Raw genomic sequence first — 15,477 nt, 5'->3', positions numbered from 1 at the left:
GTAGACTGCGAGTTTTCCTTCAGCAGGCTTGGAAGAATGTTTTAACAGGCAAGATGGTCACAGAAACCCATTGGGGAAAATTTATGGACCTTTTTGTACCATAATCAGCTATTTTCCACAGGGCTTCTGTGAAGCAGAGCAATATTACTAGCTTGGTTGAGGAAATGGAGATCCTTGTTGGAAGGGACTTTGTAACTCCCAGAAATGCTTAATATGGCATTCAGCATGTGGTGAAATCTTTACCATACATATTAACTAATTCAGCCAGCCGGTAGAGAGCTAACTTTCCCATAAGCAGGTAGGGTCAGTTTGGGGTCGCACCATTTAGCTGACCTTCCTAAATAGAGTATTTTGGGCTTGATGACCATTTTTGTAATAGTAATTAAATAATCAGTGATATTTACTGAGCACTTTCTGTGTGCATAGCACTGTACTAAGCACTTGGAAGAGTACAATGGAGTGGGTATACATGATTTCTATGCTCAAGGAACTGAAATTCTAGTGGTTGTAGAATTTGCCACTCTCTAGAATGGCTGTGATGATATGCATAGAACCATATAATGTCTTTGGTAATGTGCAAATGTTCTTTTCGTCTGTCTGCTTGGTTCTGGACCTCTTCCACTTTGGCATCCCACTTTTGAGCATGTTCTTTGTCAGTTGCATGTTGGAATACGGGTTTCTATGAACTTCACTTCTGGCTGAGTCTTGGGGTGCTACAAGGTGGTGTAAGAAGCATCTTGCCCTAGTGGAAATCAGTTAATCAATGGAATATATTGAGTGATTACTATGTGCAAAGCGCTGAACTAAGCACTTAGAAAAGTACAGTTGAGTAGCGCTGATGGACATGATCCTTGCCCACAAGGAGCTCCCAGCCTGTGGTGAGAGATGGACAGTAAAAGAAATTACAGATAGGGGAAATGGCAGAAAAGAAGGATGTGTATATAAATGTTGTGGGCCTGGGGTGAGTATTATTATTATTATTATTATTATTGTATTTTTAAGCATTTACTATGTTCCAAGCACTGTTCTAAGCACTGGGGTACATATAAGGTAATTGGGTTGGACACAATCCCTGTCCCACCTGGGGCTTAAAGTCTTAATCCCCATTTTACTGATGAGGTAACTGAGGCAAAGAGAAGTTAAGTGATTTGCCCAAGGTCCCACAGCAGACAGGTGGTGGGGTCAGGATTAGAACTCAAGTCCTCTGGCTCCCAAGCCCATGCTCTTGCCTCTAGGCCATGCTGAGTATCAAAATAGTCAATGTAAAAGGGAGGGTGGATAGGGGAAATGAGGTCATAGGGAAGGCCACTTGGAGATGTGGTTCTGGTTGGGTTTTGAAGATAGGTAGAGAGGTGGACTGTTGGATATGAAGGAAGATGGGAGAAATTCCAGGCCCAAGAGAGGATAATGAATGATGGGTCAGCGGCGGGATAGATGAGATAGAGATATAAAATAAATTGGCATCAGATGAGTAGAGCTGTAGTAGGAGACTAGTGAGGTAAAGTAGGAGGGAGCAACCTGATGAGTGATTAAGCCTGAGCTTGAAAGTCTGATGATCTGCATTCTAATTTCGACTCGTCCACATAGCTGCTGTGTGACCTTGAGCACATCACTTAACTTTTCTGTGTCTCTGTTTCCTCATCTGTAAAATGGGGAAAGCCATACTGAGAGCTCACGTCCTCCAGGAGGCCTTCCCAGACTGATCCCCCTTTTTCCTCTCCTCCTCCCCATCTCCCCGCCCTACCTCCTCCCCTCCCTACAGCACTAGTGTATATATATTTGTACAGATTTCTTACTCTATTTTACTTGCACGTATTTACTATTCTATTTATTTTGTTAATGATGTGCATCTAGCTTTACTTCTATTTATTCTGATGACTTGACACCTGTCCACATGTTTTGTTTTGTTGTCTGTCTCCCCCTTCTAGACTGTGAGCCCATTGTTGGGTAGGGACCATCTCTATATGTTGCCAACTTGTACTTCCCAAGTGCTTAGTGCAGTGCTCTGCACACAGTAAGCGCTCAATAAATATGATTGATTGATTGAATGAATGAATGAATACCTGTTCTCCCTCCTACTTAAGCTGTGAGTCCCATTTGGGACTGGCACTCTATCTATCCCAGTGCTTAATACAATGTTTGACACATAAGTACTTAGCAAACACTTAAAAATAGCTCTAGTAGACCTTTTCTCAAATTGATTTGAGTTAAATCAGTATCAGTGATTCTGCTACTTGTCTACTATGTAATTTTGGGCAAAACCACATAACCTGTCTATTATTCAGGGTTTTTTGTCTGTAAAAAGGGGACTCAATAGCTATTCTCCCTATGGGAAACTATGAGCTTCATGTTAGGCAGGGAATGTGTCTCATCTGATTATCTTGTACCTATCCCAGAACTTAGAACAGTGCTTGGCATATAGTGAGAACTTAACAAATGCTATTATTATCATGCTGATGATTGAAGAAGAGTGTGTGTAAATGGCAACTAACAGCTAATGATAGCTGCTGTTGCTATTTCTACATCTGCCTGAAGCTCCTGTCTTGAATTTGCTGCTGTTGCTCTGTTTGATCCTGATTCTGCTGCTGTTAGTCTAGATCCAGGACTGGTAAGAGCTTTGTAAATAGACTGGGCTATGATGATGTGCGTGGGGAGGGATGGCTAACATTATATTTTTGTTCAATCCCCACCATGAATCACCCTGCCATTTTTGTTTTGCAACATCCTTTTTCATTTAAATGTCATTCATTATAAACAGAAGTAAACATTTCACATTGCAGGTGGTTAAGCATATGGAATCCACTACCTTAAATTGTTTTGGAGGCTGAAAATATTTGTAAATCCGAGAGAAGCTGGGATAAATCTCTGAATTGACTGACCATCATGGGATGCTAAAGGGGGAGTTGGGATTGTGGCAGGAATGTTTAGGGATGAAAATTCAAAGAGCAATTATATGGAAGCAGTGTTGCCTAGTGAGTTAGAAGACCTAGGTTGTAATCCAGGCTCTGTCACTTTATCATCATCATCATAAATGTTATTTATTAAGTGCTTATTGTGTGCAGAGCACTGTACTTAGTGCTTGGGCAAATACAATACAACAGAATTGGGAGACATGTTCCCTGCCTACAGTGAGCTCACTTGTCTGCCATGTGGCTTTGGGAAAGTCGCTCAACCTCTCTGTGCTTGTTTACCTCATATGAAAAATGGGGATTAAGACAGGGAGCTCTCTGTGGGACAGGGACTATGTCCAACCTGTTTTTTTTGTGCCTATCTCATTGCTTAAAACAGTGCCAGGCACATAGTAATCAGTGTGGCCTAGTGGTAGAACATGGGGATCTTAGTCAAAAGGACGTGGGTTCTAATCTTAGCTCCAGCACTTCACATCCAAGCCGTCACCAAAACCTGCCGGACTCAGCTCCGCAACATTGCCAAGATCCGCCCTTTCCTCTCCATCCAAACCGCTACCCTGCTCATTCAAGCTCTCATCCTATCCCGTCTGGACTACTGCACTAGCCTTCTCTCTGATATCCCATCCTCGTGTCTCTCTCCACTTCAATCCATACTTCATGCTGCTGCCCGGATTATCTTTGTCCAGAAACGCTCTGGGCATATTACTCCCCTCCTCAAAAACCTCCAATGGCTACCGATCAATCTGCGCATCAGGCAGAAACTCCTCACCCTGGGCTTCAAGGCTCTCCATCACCTGGCCCCCTCCTACCTCACCTCCCTTCTCTCCTTCTACTGCCCAGCCCGCACCCTCCACTCCTCCACCGCTAATCTCCTCACTGTACCTCGTTCTCGCCTGTCCCGCCATCGACCCCCGGCCCACGTCATCCCCCGGGCCTGGAATGCCCTCCCTCTGCCCATCCGCCAAGCTAGCTCTCTTCCTCCCTTCAAGGCCCTGCTGAGAGCTCACCTCCTCCAGGAGGCCTTCCTAGACTGAGCCCCTTCTTTCCTCTCCCCCTCGTCCCCCTCTCCATCCTCCGTCTTACCTCCTTCCCTTCCCCACAACACCTGTATATATGTATATATGGTTGTACATATTTATTACTCTATTTATTTATTTATTTATTTTACTTGTACATTTCTATCCTATTTATTTTATTTTGTTGGTATGTTTGGTTCTGTTCTCTGTCTCCCCCTTTTAGACTGTGAGCCCACTGTTGGGTAGGGACTGTCTCTATGTGTTGCCAATTTGTACTTCCCAAGCGCTTAGTACAGTGCTCTGCACATAGTAAGTGCTCAATAAATATGATTGATTGATTGATTGATTGTCTGCTGTGGGCCTTGGGGAAGTCGCTTTATTTCTCTGTGCCTGTTACCTCATCTGTAAAATGGGAATTAAGACTATGAGCCCCATGTGGGACTGGGACTGTGTTCAACATGCTTAGTGTATCGCTACCCCGGCACTTAATACAGTGCTTGGCACATAATAAACACTTCAGTACCACCACTATTATTATTAGCTAAATAAATCCTTTATTAGGTCTTCAGCAGTAGGACAATTCACAAAAGAGATCTAAACATTTGAGAAATGTCTGTACCTTTTAACTGTACCAAAACCAACAAACACTTCATTTGCTTTATATGAATATGGGTTTTCAATTTGGTTAAGCAATGTGTTAAATTAAACAAGCTTGGGCAGTTAGGATATAGCAAGAAAGGTTTAATTGCTGAAAAAATACCTTAGAAATATTAGGGGCTTTGTTTCCAACTATTTGTTTTAAATCTTGCTTTATTAGGAAGCCTAGATCCTGTTTTCACTGCAATAGAGCTGTGAGTCTGGCACAGACTGTGTTTCTGATCTGACCGGTACTTGAACCATAAAGATGAGAGTGGCCCTGAAAACTGTGTAATATATGAATCAGTGAATATTAGGACTTGAGTAAAATGTTGTTCAACAGTAAACTCCAGGCCTGTTCTGCCCTGGAAGAAATTCACCTACCCAAAGTGGATAAATGCCTAGGATTTGAATAATAATAATAATAATGTTGGTATTAGTTAAGCGCTTACTATGTGCCAAGCACTGTTCTAATTGCTGGGGTAGATAAAAGGTAATGAGGTTGTCCCACGTGGGGCTCACAGTCTTCATCCCCATTTTACAGATGAGGGAACCGAGGCCCAGAGAAGCCAAGCGACTTGCCCAAAGCCACACAGCAGACAATGTGAGCAAAAGTGTAACATCACTTTTTAGCTGTTGAATTTGCTGTATTTGGTAATCTAAACCAAGGCATAAACAGCATTAATTCTATTTTCAGACTTTTTTCATAAAAAGGTACTTATAGGTCCTGGATTACTTCAGTGTATCTGATTCTCAAGTACACAGATGGGGGTGTATTTGAGAATAACACAAAAATATAGATCCATTGAGAAAATTTAATTCAGGCCAGAGTACTAAATGCACATGATTTATTCCATAAATCACATAATGCAAAACCAATATATGGCTGGGTAGCTTATGGTGCAAGAAGGCCCCAAGACACTGTTTCAATAGCATCTTACTCTTAATGCATGAAGCTACTCCCAAAGTGACTGTCCCATAAACACAGAGTGATTCAAAGCTGAAACCAATAATTTAACCAAATTCTTTAGACCGCAGTTATTTCTCCTTGTGGAGTAATTTCCCTTCTGAGATTGAGAGATCAAATTATAGAGTCTAACTTTGCAATTAGAAAAATGGATGTTTACAAAGAATGATATTATAAATTCAAAGAACTGGAAAACACCACAACTGCTTTTGCAGTCCAATCCCCTGTCTCCAAGAATGTGCCTTAATGCTGGGATGCCCTTTTTTAAGAAAATAAAAGGGGATCTCAGTCCATTATTTGCATATATTAATTTTAAAAAAATAACACACAGTCTTAAAGAAATTGCACAGTCTTTAATAATAATAATCCTGTTTGTCTATCTACAGTTTCTCCTTGTTGTAAATATTTCCTTTCGTGGTTAAAGTGCTTTTGTTCCATCTGCATCTGTTCTTGGAAGCTGCTTAATTTTTCAGTTGTTTTTTTTTCAGTTGCCGAACACAAGACAGTGCTTTCTTCCGAAAGCATCCCAAGTTTGTAGCATCAGTGTGTTGAGCGTAGTTTTATGACAAATTTAATGTGACTTAGGTAAACTAAATTTTCCATGCAAAGCACAAATTTCCTTCAAAAGGGTCCCCAATTATATACCAAAAATATATGACTGGGACTCCATGAAAATAAATGTGATCACTCTTCCGTGTTTTCCTATGCACAAGTTACCATTCTTGAATGGTGATGGAAAGTCCTAGGTCAATAACTTAGATAATTAAAAATCAATACATAACTTAGTCTTTTGCAGACTGAGCGTCAACTCTTTTAACCTTTGTTCTGAGTTTCCATTTTACATCTCTTTAATCATCTGGTTTTCTTTACTGCCCTGCCCATTTCCCTGCAACCATCCTTAAAAGTAGAAAGTCAAATAGGAGATGGCAGTGATTCAGACCAACGGTGGAAATTGTTAGAGAACTGTGCCAATAGTAACCAGAAGTAATCTCTTATGAATTACCCTTGCCCCTACCCTTCTTTCTTCTTCTTTATCTTCCTTTGAACAATGGATAATAAGACCATTTTCTTCCTCTTAACTGCAGCCATTAATTACCACATTAGCTTTTATTACATTTATAATTAAAAAGTTAAATAGTACAGTTGATTTATATAAAGAAGACTCATGCTTAAATAATTAGAAAAATATGGGTGATCTGGGAAGTTTAATTAGGATTTACTAAAAAGTAAATATTGGATAAGGAGGGGAATGTTTATCAAAGAACTCTATTCCTATGACAATTCATCTACTGATTGCGAAAAAAAAGAGAAGAGTTTTAGTTCCTTTTCTTGAATAAATCTTGTTTTATGTACCTTGGCATAACAGGGGCATACTGCAGCCGGCAAGAGATTTGGCCTCATTTAAATGCTTTCCATTACTAACACTGTCAGGGCATTGTCTTTTCAGACACAATAGTGAAGTGCAGGAGGATAGCTGGCAATCTTCCTATGGTAACAAGTAAATTTGTTTTGTGGAGTGTCTGCAGAAACATTGGGTTGGAATGAAGGAAAGTGGTGTCTTACTTTGAGAGTCTCCCAACATATATCTACTTATTCATTTCTTAGGGTGAAAGCAACACATAAGAACTTGGGAGTACTCAAGAGATAGGAAACAAAGTATAAGAAAGAGTAGGGTGCAATTGATTAATCCAACAATCAAGCCATTAGTAGTGTTTACTGTATTCCTGCTGTGAGCAGAACACTGGACTAATCACTAGAGAGAATACAATAAAATCAGAAGACATGACCCCCACCCTCTAGGCTTTTCATTGCCGGGAGGGAGAGCAAAGACACATAAATATAAAAGAATATGATAGTTAACATGAAAGAAAAAGGGTAAAAAGTGAAAGTTTGTAGGTCCAGGGCCATCCCTCACCCATTCCTTTCCTGAGGTTTCAATTTGAATTCTGTTCTCCACTCAATGTGTGTTGGACCAAGCCTGTCTCGTACACAGAGGCACTTCTAATCCAGGGCTGGGCACTCACCCAATGCAAGATCTGGAATATGTGATAACAGATTTGAACTGGAGAGAGCATGGCCTAGTGGAAAGAGCCTGGAAGTCTAAGGACCTGCATCCTAATCCCGGCTCCACCACTTGTCTTCTGTGTGACCTTGGGCAAATCACTTCTCTGTTCCTCAGTTTTCTTAACTGTAAAATGGGAATTTAATACCTGACTCCCTCCTACATAGACTGTGAACCCCTGTGGGACAAAGTTTGTTCATGATTTGATTAACTTGTATCTATCCCAGCCTTTAGAACAGAGCTTAACATAAACTAATGTTGAGCAAATACCATTAAAATTAAGGAACAACAACAAAAATGAAGGTTTCTGGAAATCAGGAGCATCAAGGAAATCAGGGCCTGATACACTGAAAAGGCCCTGAAAAAATAGTCTACATTTTGGTTGTTTGACCAAGTGAATTATTGTAGGCTGAATTTGGTTCCATTAATGCATGCTTGTTTTACTGTAATGTTGTGCTTGTCTATTCAACTACATTTGAGACAGTGAGGCCTAGTGATATTAGAACAGTAATCAGGCTATTTGGTTTCATGTCTCATCTTTTCCACCGGCCTACTCTGTGACCTTGAACAAGTTACTTAACCTCTCTGGGCCTCAATTTCCTCATCTGTAAAATGGGGATAAAATAGACTGTCAGCCTCACATGGAACTGGGGCTGTTTCTGATCTGATAACCTTCTGTCTTCCCCATTGCTTACCATATTATATGCCACTGCTATTATTATCATTATTATTTTCATTCATTCATTCAATCGTATTGAGCGCTTACTGTGTGTAGAGCACTGTACTAAGCGCTTGGGAAGTACAAGTTGACAACATATAGAGACGGTCCCTACCCAACAGCGGGTTCACAGTCTAGAAGGGGGAGACAGACAACAAAACAAAACATATTAACAAAATTAAATGAACAGAATAAATATGTACATGTAAAATAGAGTAATAAATATGTACAAACATATATACATATATATAGGTGCTGTGGGGAGGGGAAGGAGGTAAGGCGGGGGGATGGGGATGAAGGGGAGAGGAAGGAGGGGGCTCAGTCTGGGAAGGCCTCCTGGAGGAGGTGAGCTCTATGTAGGAGACTAACATTTATCAAGGCAAGATCACTTGGAAGAACAACTTCAGAGCAGGAAAACATGCTGTTCCAAAGTCATAGAAGGACCCTTACACCCCTCTCCACAGTTTTATGGTGGGAGTGAGACTATCTCAACCTCTTTTATGGTATTTAAGTGCTTACTTTGTGCTAAGCACTGGAGTAGATACAAGATAATAAGGTTGGACACAGTCCGTGTCCCATATGGGACTCACAGTCTTAATCCTCATTTTACAAATGATAGAACTGAGATCCATAAAAGTTAATAATAATAATAATTGTATTTGTTAAGCGCTTACTATGTGCCAAGCACTAAGTGATTTGCCCAAGGTCACTGAGCAGACATGTGACAGAGCTGGGATTAGAACACAGGGCCCCTGACTCCCAAGCCTTTAGGCCTGTGCTCTTTCCACTAGGCCATGCTGCTTCTCCCACCCTTCCTCACAAACCTGCATCTCAAGAGCTCGAGTTTCTCCATGGCCATATTGCTGTATTTGAATGATGGCCAGTGGCAGAGGTGCAGGGTTCATGTCCCCTCCACTGTCTGCCCTGTTGCTGCCCAGGACTATTCCTGCTTGCTCCAATATGTCCCACAGGAGGGCAAGGCTCTCACTTGCTGCATGCCACTACACAACTGCAACAAGCTTTCGAGTTTGAGGAATTCCCTGACTGAACCTGAACTTAAACTGAACTGCAGATGGGGAATTTGGGAGGAAGTGGAAGGGAGTTAATCCGTTTTCTACCCTCCCTGTTGCATGTGAGTTGTGTTTTACCCCCTTCCAGGGGAGAATCAAATTCATCACTGTTTTTTGTTTATGGAGTTGGGTAAAGACACCTGAATCAAACAGGTTTGCATCCAAATTCATGTATATGCAGCTTAAGGTATCAAAAGAGTCCAGGGTTGAAATGATCATTCAATTTTTTTGTGATTCATCTAATGCCCCCTTCATGCTTTGAGCTATAACAACACACAGAAAAAATTATATTGCTTCAGGGCCTTTCTAAGGTTGATTTTCACTTTCCCAAACTTTACCTGGGTAGAAATAAGTATTCTAGAAGATCATGCACCAAAAAGTCATATCCTGTCAGGGCTGCAAAGCAATGGACCTACTGGTTATATCCAATCATTCCCACACCTATCTCTTTTCGAAAGAAATACCAACTGACAGTCAAGATTGAATCAAGTAATTTGCTGGGATGGAACTTTCCATCCTGAGCTCTTTATGAAGAAATGGATGAGGATTTACACCCGGGAGGAAAAAGGCCACTTCCATTTATTGGCATCAATAATTGCCATCAGTAATTTTAGGGCAAGAACAGGAAACACCCACACTAGCTTAGAATGCCAGTACTAATAAGAGCCCTGCACCTTGACAGTAGAATCCCAGGGAGTTCAGTGTTGGAAAGGTAATTTCAGGCACGTCATGTAGAGTGTACAAACAAGCTGTACATCCCACACTTAGTTTCTGAGGTTTATTTCATGTTTCTTGATAAATAAATCACAATGCTAAGCTTCTTTAAACTGTTTTTTTCTTTTCAATTTACACCAATTTGAGAAAGACACAGTTAATTGAGACATTCATCATTCCCTGGAATGTTTAATGGTGATGTTCAGCATCATATTTTGAATGATGCTTTTTGATGATTTCACAGACTCAAGATTCCTTTTTAAAAAAACTGAGAGAGAAAGGTCAGTGCATTTCCCGGTTTTACAAACTTAACCGAGTAGTTACTTTTGACCAATTGGATCAACTCTGAAGATAAATGCCGCCCTACATATTTGGGCTTTGAAAAATTTATGGTAGTCATCTCTGGAGCCAGGATACTGCTTAATAAATACCTGGCAGTAAGCCTAATGAGGAATGTAATTTGCTTTTCTGTTTTTTTTTTTCTGACTGTTTTGCTGTGATTTCTTGAGTCTTTGGTCTATGGAGGAACTCTTGGATTTGCTGCAGGCTGATACTCTTCTTTTAGCTGAAATATATGGCAAGGTAATTGGGAGGGTAGCAAGGAGTTCTATTAAACATGGGGTGGCATAGAACACATTTTAGTAAGACTAATAGTAATAACAATTGCATTTATTAAGGTACACTGTTTGCTGATAAATATAAGAGAATGAAATATAGAGTCTCTGACCAACACAGGGGTCAGAACTTAAGAGGAAGGAAGTATTTTATCCCCATTTCCCTCATATGCCAGCCTACTCACTGTACCATAATCTTGTTTTGTCTCACTGCAGTCCCCTTGCCCACATCCTTCCACGGCCCTTGTACTCCCTCCTCCTTCATATCTGGCACACCACCTCAACCCCTATCTTCAAACTCAAACTAAAATCATACTTCCTGTAAAAGGCCTTCCCTGACTAAACCCTCGTTTCACTTATTCACCTATGCACTTTGATCTGTGCTCTTTAAGCACTTGATATTCACCCCAGACCCACAGCACTTTTATACAGAAGAATTTTCCCTGCCTCTAATTTAGTTTAATATCTATCTCTCCTAGTCTATAAACTCTTTGTGAGCAGGGTTTGTGTCTGCCAGTTTATTGCATGGTATTCTCCCAAGTGCTTAGTACAGTGCTCTGCACACTGTACAAGTGCTCAGTGCTCTGTGCTTACTTGTGCTCTGCACAAGTGCTCAGTGTATGCAATTGAGTGTAGTAAATGTTGAATAGGTATAATTTGAAACAGAAGTGAAAATCAACTGATGAGTTTGGAAAGTTTATTTTTTACTTGCAGGAAACATTGCAACAATGGGTTAAACAATGGTAGCAAACCTGAATCCTTCCATCTATGGAAAACTGCATTTACTTATGGCACAAATGACTTTCTGGCAGAACCTGATATATTCTAAAACAATGATCCTTTTGCTTTATATTAGTGGCCATGTGACTAACATATGTCACTTAAAAGGAGTGCTTTTCAAGGCCTTACAAAATATTCATTAAATATCATATTTTTAAGGGCAAACTGCATCTCACAGGATTTTCTAAGAAGAGTAGCAGGTTAAACAGAGTAATTTTTTTACCATAAACATATCTTTGGTGAGACTTCTATTTTGCATGTGCATGGATTTATTTACATTTCCATTTTATTATTCAGCTATTCCACTTTATCATTCTATTTTAAAGTTACATTTAAATAAAACGCTTATTGTTTTGCATAAATTTGTACTAAAAACAGCACATGAATCTGTCTGCAAAATCTTGCAACATCACTGGTTTTATTCCTCAGAGTTTCAGAGGAGCCTGGGTAGAGACTACAGATGGTCAGTTTTGAACAGGAAAATGATGAAGAAATATTTATTACTTTCTAAAATGAAATATTGCACCCAAGTCACACTGCTTTCTCATTACTTTTTTGGAAAAGGAATTTACTGACTATGGAAAATACCAGCTAATAATCTTGGGGTGGGAGATCTCTAATATTTTGAGCAAAGCATTAATTCAGGTCTATCAGTTTACTGACGGAGAATAGTGTCACAAAATGAGAATTCATTGCCTTGCCCCCACACCACCAATGATTTAACCTCACCAGATTATTTAGTATGTGTAAACTGAGTATGATTTTGGGTGAATGGCCTTTGAGCACTTGATATTCACACCACCCTCAGCCCCACAGCACTTACATACACATCTGTTATTTATATTGATGTCTATTTCCCCTTCTAAACTGCAAGCTTCTTGTGGTCAGAAAATGTGTCTAACAGCACTGTATACTGTGCTCTCCCAAGTGCTTTGTACAGTTGCTAATGTCATCATCTTCACCTTGATGTGGTCAGGACCCAATCCCTGCTCTCTTGGGGTTTACAGTTTCAAATTATGAAGTCATTTCTTCATAAAGGTCTTCAAAAAGCATATTTTAAATAACAAGGGTCTGACCATTTCTACCTATTCAAATCTTATGTAAATGCACCTGTCCTCCAGAAGAAGGATGCAGGTAAGATATGCAAACTTAACCATTTTCATAAAGCAAAAAGGAATGATCAAAGGTCTATTATTCAGGGTCTTACTTCACAAGAGAAATTACAAAAGAAGCACCAAGTGCTTCTTTCCATTGAAGTTCTGATCCTTAGATCACTAAGAATTTGTCTGAGTCCAGGATGAATAATCAGACAGAATAATTGGAACTGTCCATTACTCAGGCTTCTTGAAGAGTTGGATTTATCCATCAATCAATCAGTGCTATTCAATTAGTGCTTACTGTGTGTGCAAAACCTGGCAAAATGCAGAGCAATAGAGATGGTAGACACAATCCCTCCATACAAGGAGTTTACAGTCTACTTTTTATTCCTTCACATTTCCAAGGGAGGAGTTGCCACAACTCCAATAACTAATTCTGCTCTGCAGGGTCTCACCTACCTACCATTTAAGCCATGGTGGTACTAGTAAAATAAAAACCTAAAGCTTAATTGACAAATGACAATGTTCCCATTTTTATAGGGGGAGTAAGTCATACTTTTGAGGGTGGTGTGGGACAAATGTGATAATAAGGGCTAAATTGTTCACTTCCTTCTCTATGACAAAGCTGAACTTACGCTCTCTTCAAAGTGAAAGAAATTAATTGAACACAGAAGTGAGGCAAATTTCCTTCACAATATATATATATTTACTCATATGCCAGCACATATGGCACAGCGTAGCATATATTTACTGCTATGTTTTTGTTCTGTGGTTGTTTAATGTGTTAATCTGCAATAGCAATCAGTGATTTTCCCTGTTATATTGGTAGCCACACATACTTTAATTTGAAATGGGGAGAAATATTCGATCACTACTTCCAAAGAATGTCTTAAGGTCATCTGAAGGAAGTCCTCTAGACTGTAAGCTCGTTGTGGGCAGGGAATGTTAATATCAAAGCTCTTTGACCTGCACCTATATTGTTCTCTCCCAAGTTCCTTTTACAGTATTCCGCATGCAGTGAGTGCTCAGTAAATATGATTGTTTGGAAACATAACAGAAGACTTTCTGCATTGACTTAAGGGAGTTTTCATAAACCATGGAGTGTCCATAAGGGACAGCAAGGGATTTCTCCTCTTAAAGCATTGCGAAAGAAATATCCTAACACCCTGGTGGTTAAAGTGATCCAGCATATTACTCTTAAGATTTCTAAAGCTGAGATAACTCAGTGAATGGTATTTATTGAGCACTTACTAAGTGCATAGGCTGTCCTTAAAGGTTCTTAAGTAAATGAAGTGAATACCTAAGGCAGAACAAATTTGGATCTAAGTTATCAAAGAACAGGCACAAAGAGGAGGATATAGCAAGATATTTTTAAGATTAAGTTGATTTCTGGACCAGCTGAACTAGAATATTGTTCCAGAAATCACAAAAACATCAGTCTACCCCATCCATTTGACTCCTTGACATGCACTTCTTTTTATGCACCCCAGATTTATTTCTCTTGCCTTCAATCTGGGATCTATTTGGTTCATTATGGTTTCTAAATGATCCAAAACTAGGAGTTCCCTCTAAGGTATTAAGGTTCATGGCACTTTGTAAAACAAAAAAGAAACTTTTACAAATCAATCATTTTAATTACTTTTGATACTTTAGAACAAAGCTCAGCTGGCTCCTTTTTCTTGTGTTTGTCTCAGTGGTAGGCCAGAGGATTTGAGGAATAGAGGATTTTCTCAAATGGGAAGTTAGCAGCAGGTTTCCATTAGAGCATTCAATCCATCATCAAAATCCATGTCAGGTGTCTATATGACTGACTGGACCAAGAAAATCCATAGCAGATTTATTTTTGAGGATTGTTCTGAAACCCTAAATTGTGGGAGCCCAGGTATATCCATCTCATAGGACTTGACAATATTTTCTCTGTCTGGTTGTATAGGTGTAGGTCAAAGAGGTTGTTTGGGAAAATTTTAAGAAAAAGACAGAAATCATTATTTCACTTTGTACTGCAATCTTTCCTGGAGTGATTTCTTGCATCTCTATGATTGTTAAATCAGAGGTTCTTCAGTTTTGGTTTTAGGTTGTTAATTTCTCCTGACTATTCTCCTGAGCACCACCTAGTGAAAAGTCTGAAAACGTATGGATGAGGTTTCTGGTAAATATCAGATTTATTTTGGTGTAAATCAGGGTTCTATTACTACTACTAATAATAATAACAATGGCATCTATTTAGCGCTTACTATGTGCAAAGCACTGTTCTAAGAGCTGGGGCAGATATAGAGTAATCAAGTTGTCCCACGTGGGGCTCACAGACTTATTCCCCATTTTCCAGATGAGGTAACTGAGGCTCAGAGAAGTTCAGTGGAATTATGTGTTGATACACAACATAACTAAATGGACATGATTCATCCGGGGAAATATATATATGTGTATATATATGTATTCCAGATATATATAAATATAAATATATATATATATATATACACATATATATATATATCTGGAATACATATATATATATACACATATATATATACACATATATATGTATTCCAGATATATACACACACATATATATTCCCAATTGCCCAAAACAATTTTTTCAGTGAATATGAAGTTTGCAGTTTGAGACAAGGCTATTAGTCCATATTTCATATTAGTCCATATTTCTCCACACTGAGAAGCAGCGTGGCTCAGTGTAAAGCGCACGGGCTTTGGAGTCAGAGGTCATGGGTTCAAATCTCGGCTCCACCAACTGTCAGCTGTGTGACTTTGGGCAAGTCACTGAAATTCTCTGTGCCTCAGTTACCTCATCTGTAAAATGGGGATTAAAACTGTGAGCTCCCCCGGAACAACCTGATCACCTTGTAACCTCCCCAGCATTTTGTGCTATATCCTTT

General features: G+C 39.6%; 1 protein-coding gene across 3 annotated transcripts in view; it reads left to right on the top strand.

Annotated features, from left to right (window-relative positions):
• The window catches only part of RIT2 (Ras like without CAAX 2), a 341,404-nt gene that overhangs the window by 64,489 nt on the left and 261,438 nt on the right, over window positions 1–15,477 (top strand). The window contains exon 1 of one of the 3 annotated variants that reach the window (XM_038744088.1): window positions 14,697–14,732. The exons of the other annotated variants lie outside the window; for them this stretch is intronic. Coding sequence (XP_038600016.1) covers window positions 14,717–14,732 — 16 coding nt within the window. The 5' untranslated portion in view covers window positions 14,697–14,716. Of the gene's footprint in view, window positions 1–14,696; window positions 14,733–15,477 lie in introns of those variants that run through there. 3 annotated transcript variants of the gene reach the window in all.

This window comes from Tachyglossus aculeatus, chromosome 3 (assembly GCF_015852505.1).
Source record: "Tachyglossus aculeatus isolate mTacAcu1 chromosome 3, mTacAcu1.pri, whole genome shotgun sequence".
NCBI lineage: Eukaryota > Metazoa > Chordata > Mammalia > Monotremata > Tachyglossidae > Tachyglossus > Tachyglossus aculeatus.
Note: the sequence above shows the minus strand (reverse complement) of the source record. Positions and strands in the feature narration are given on the sequence as shown.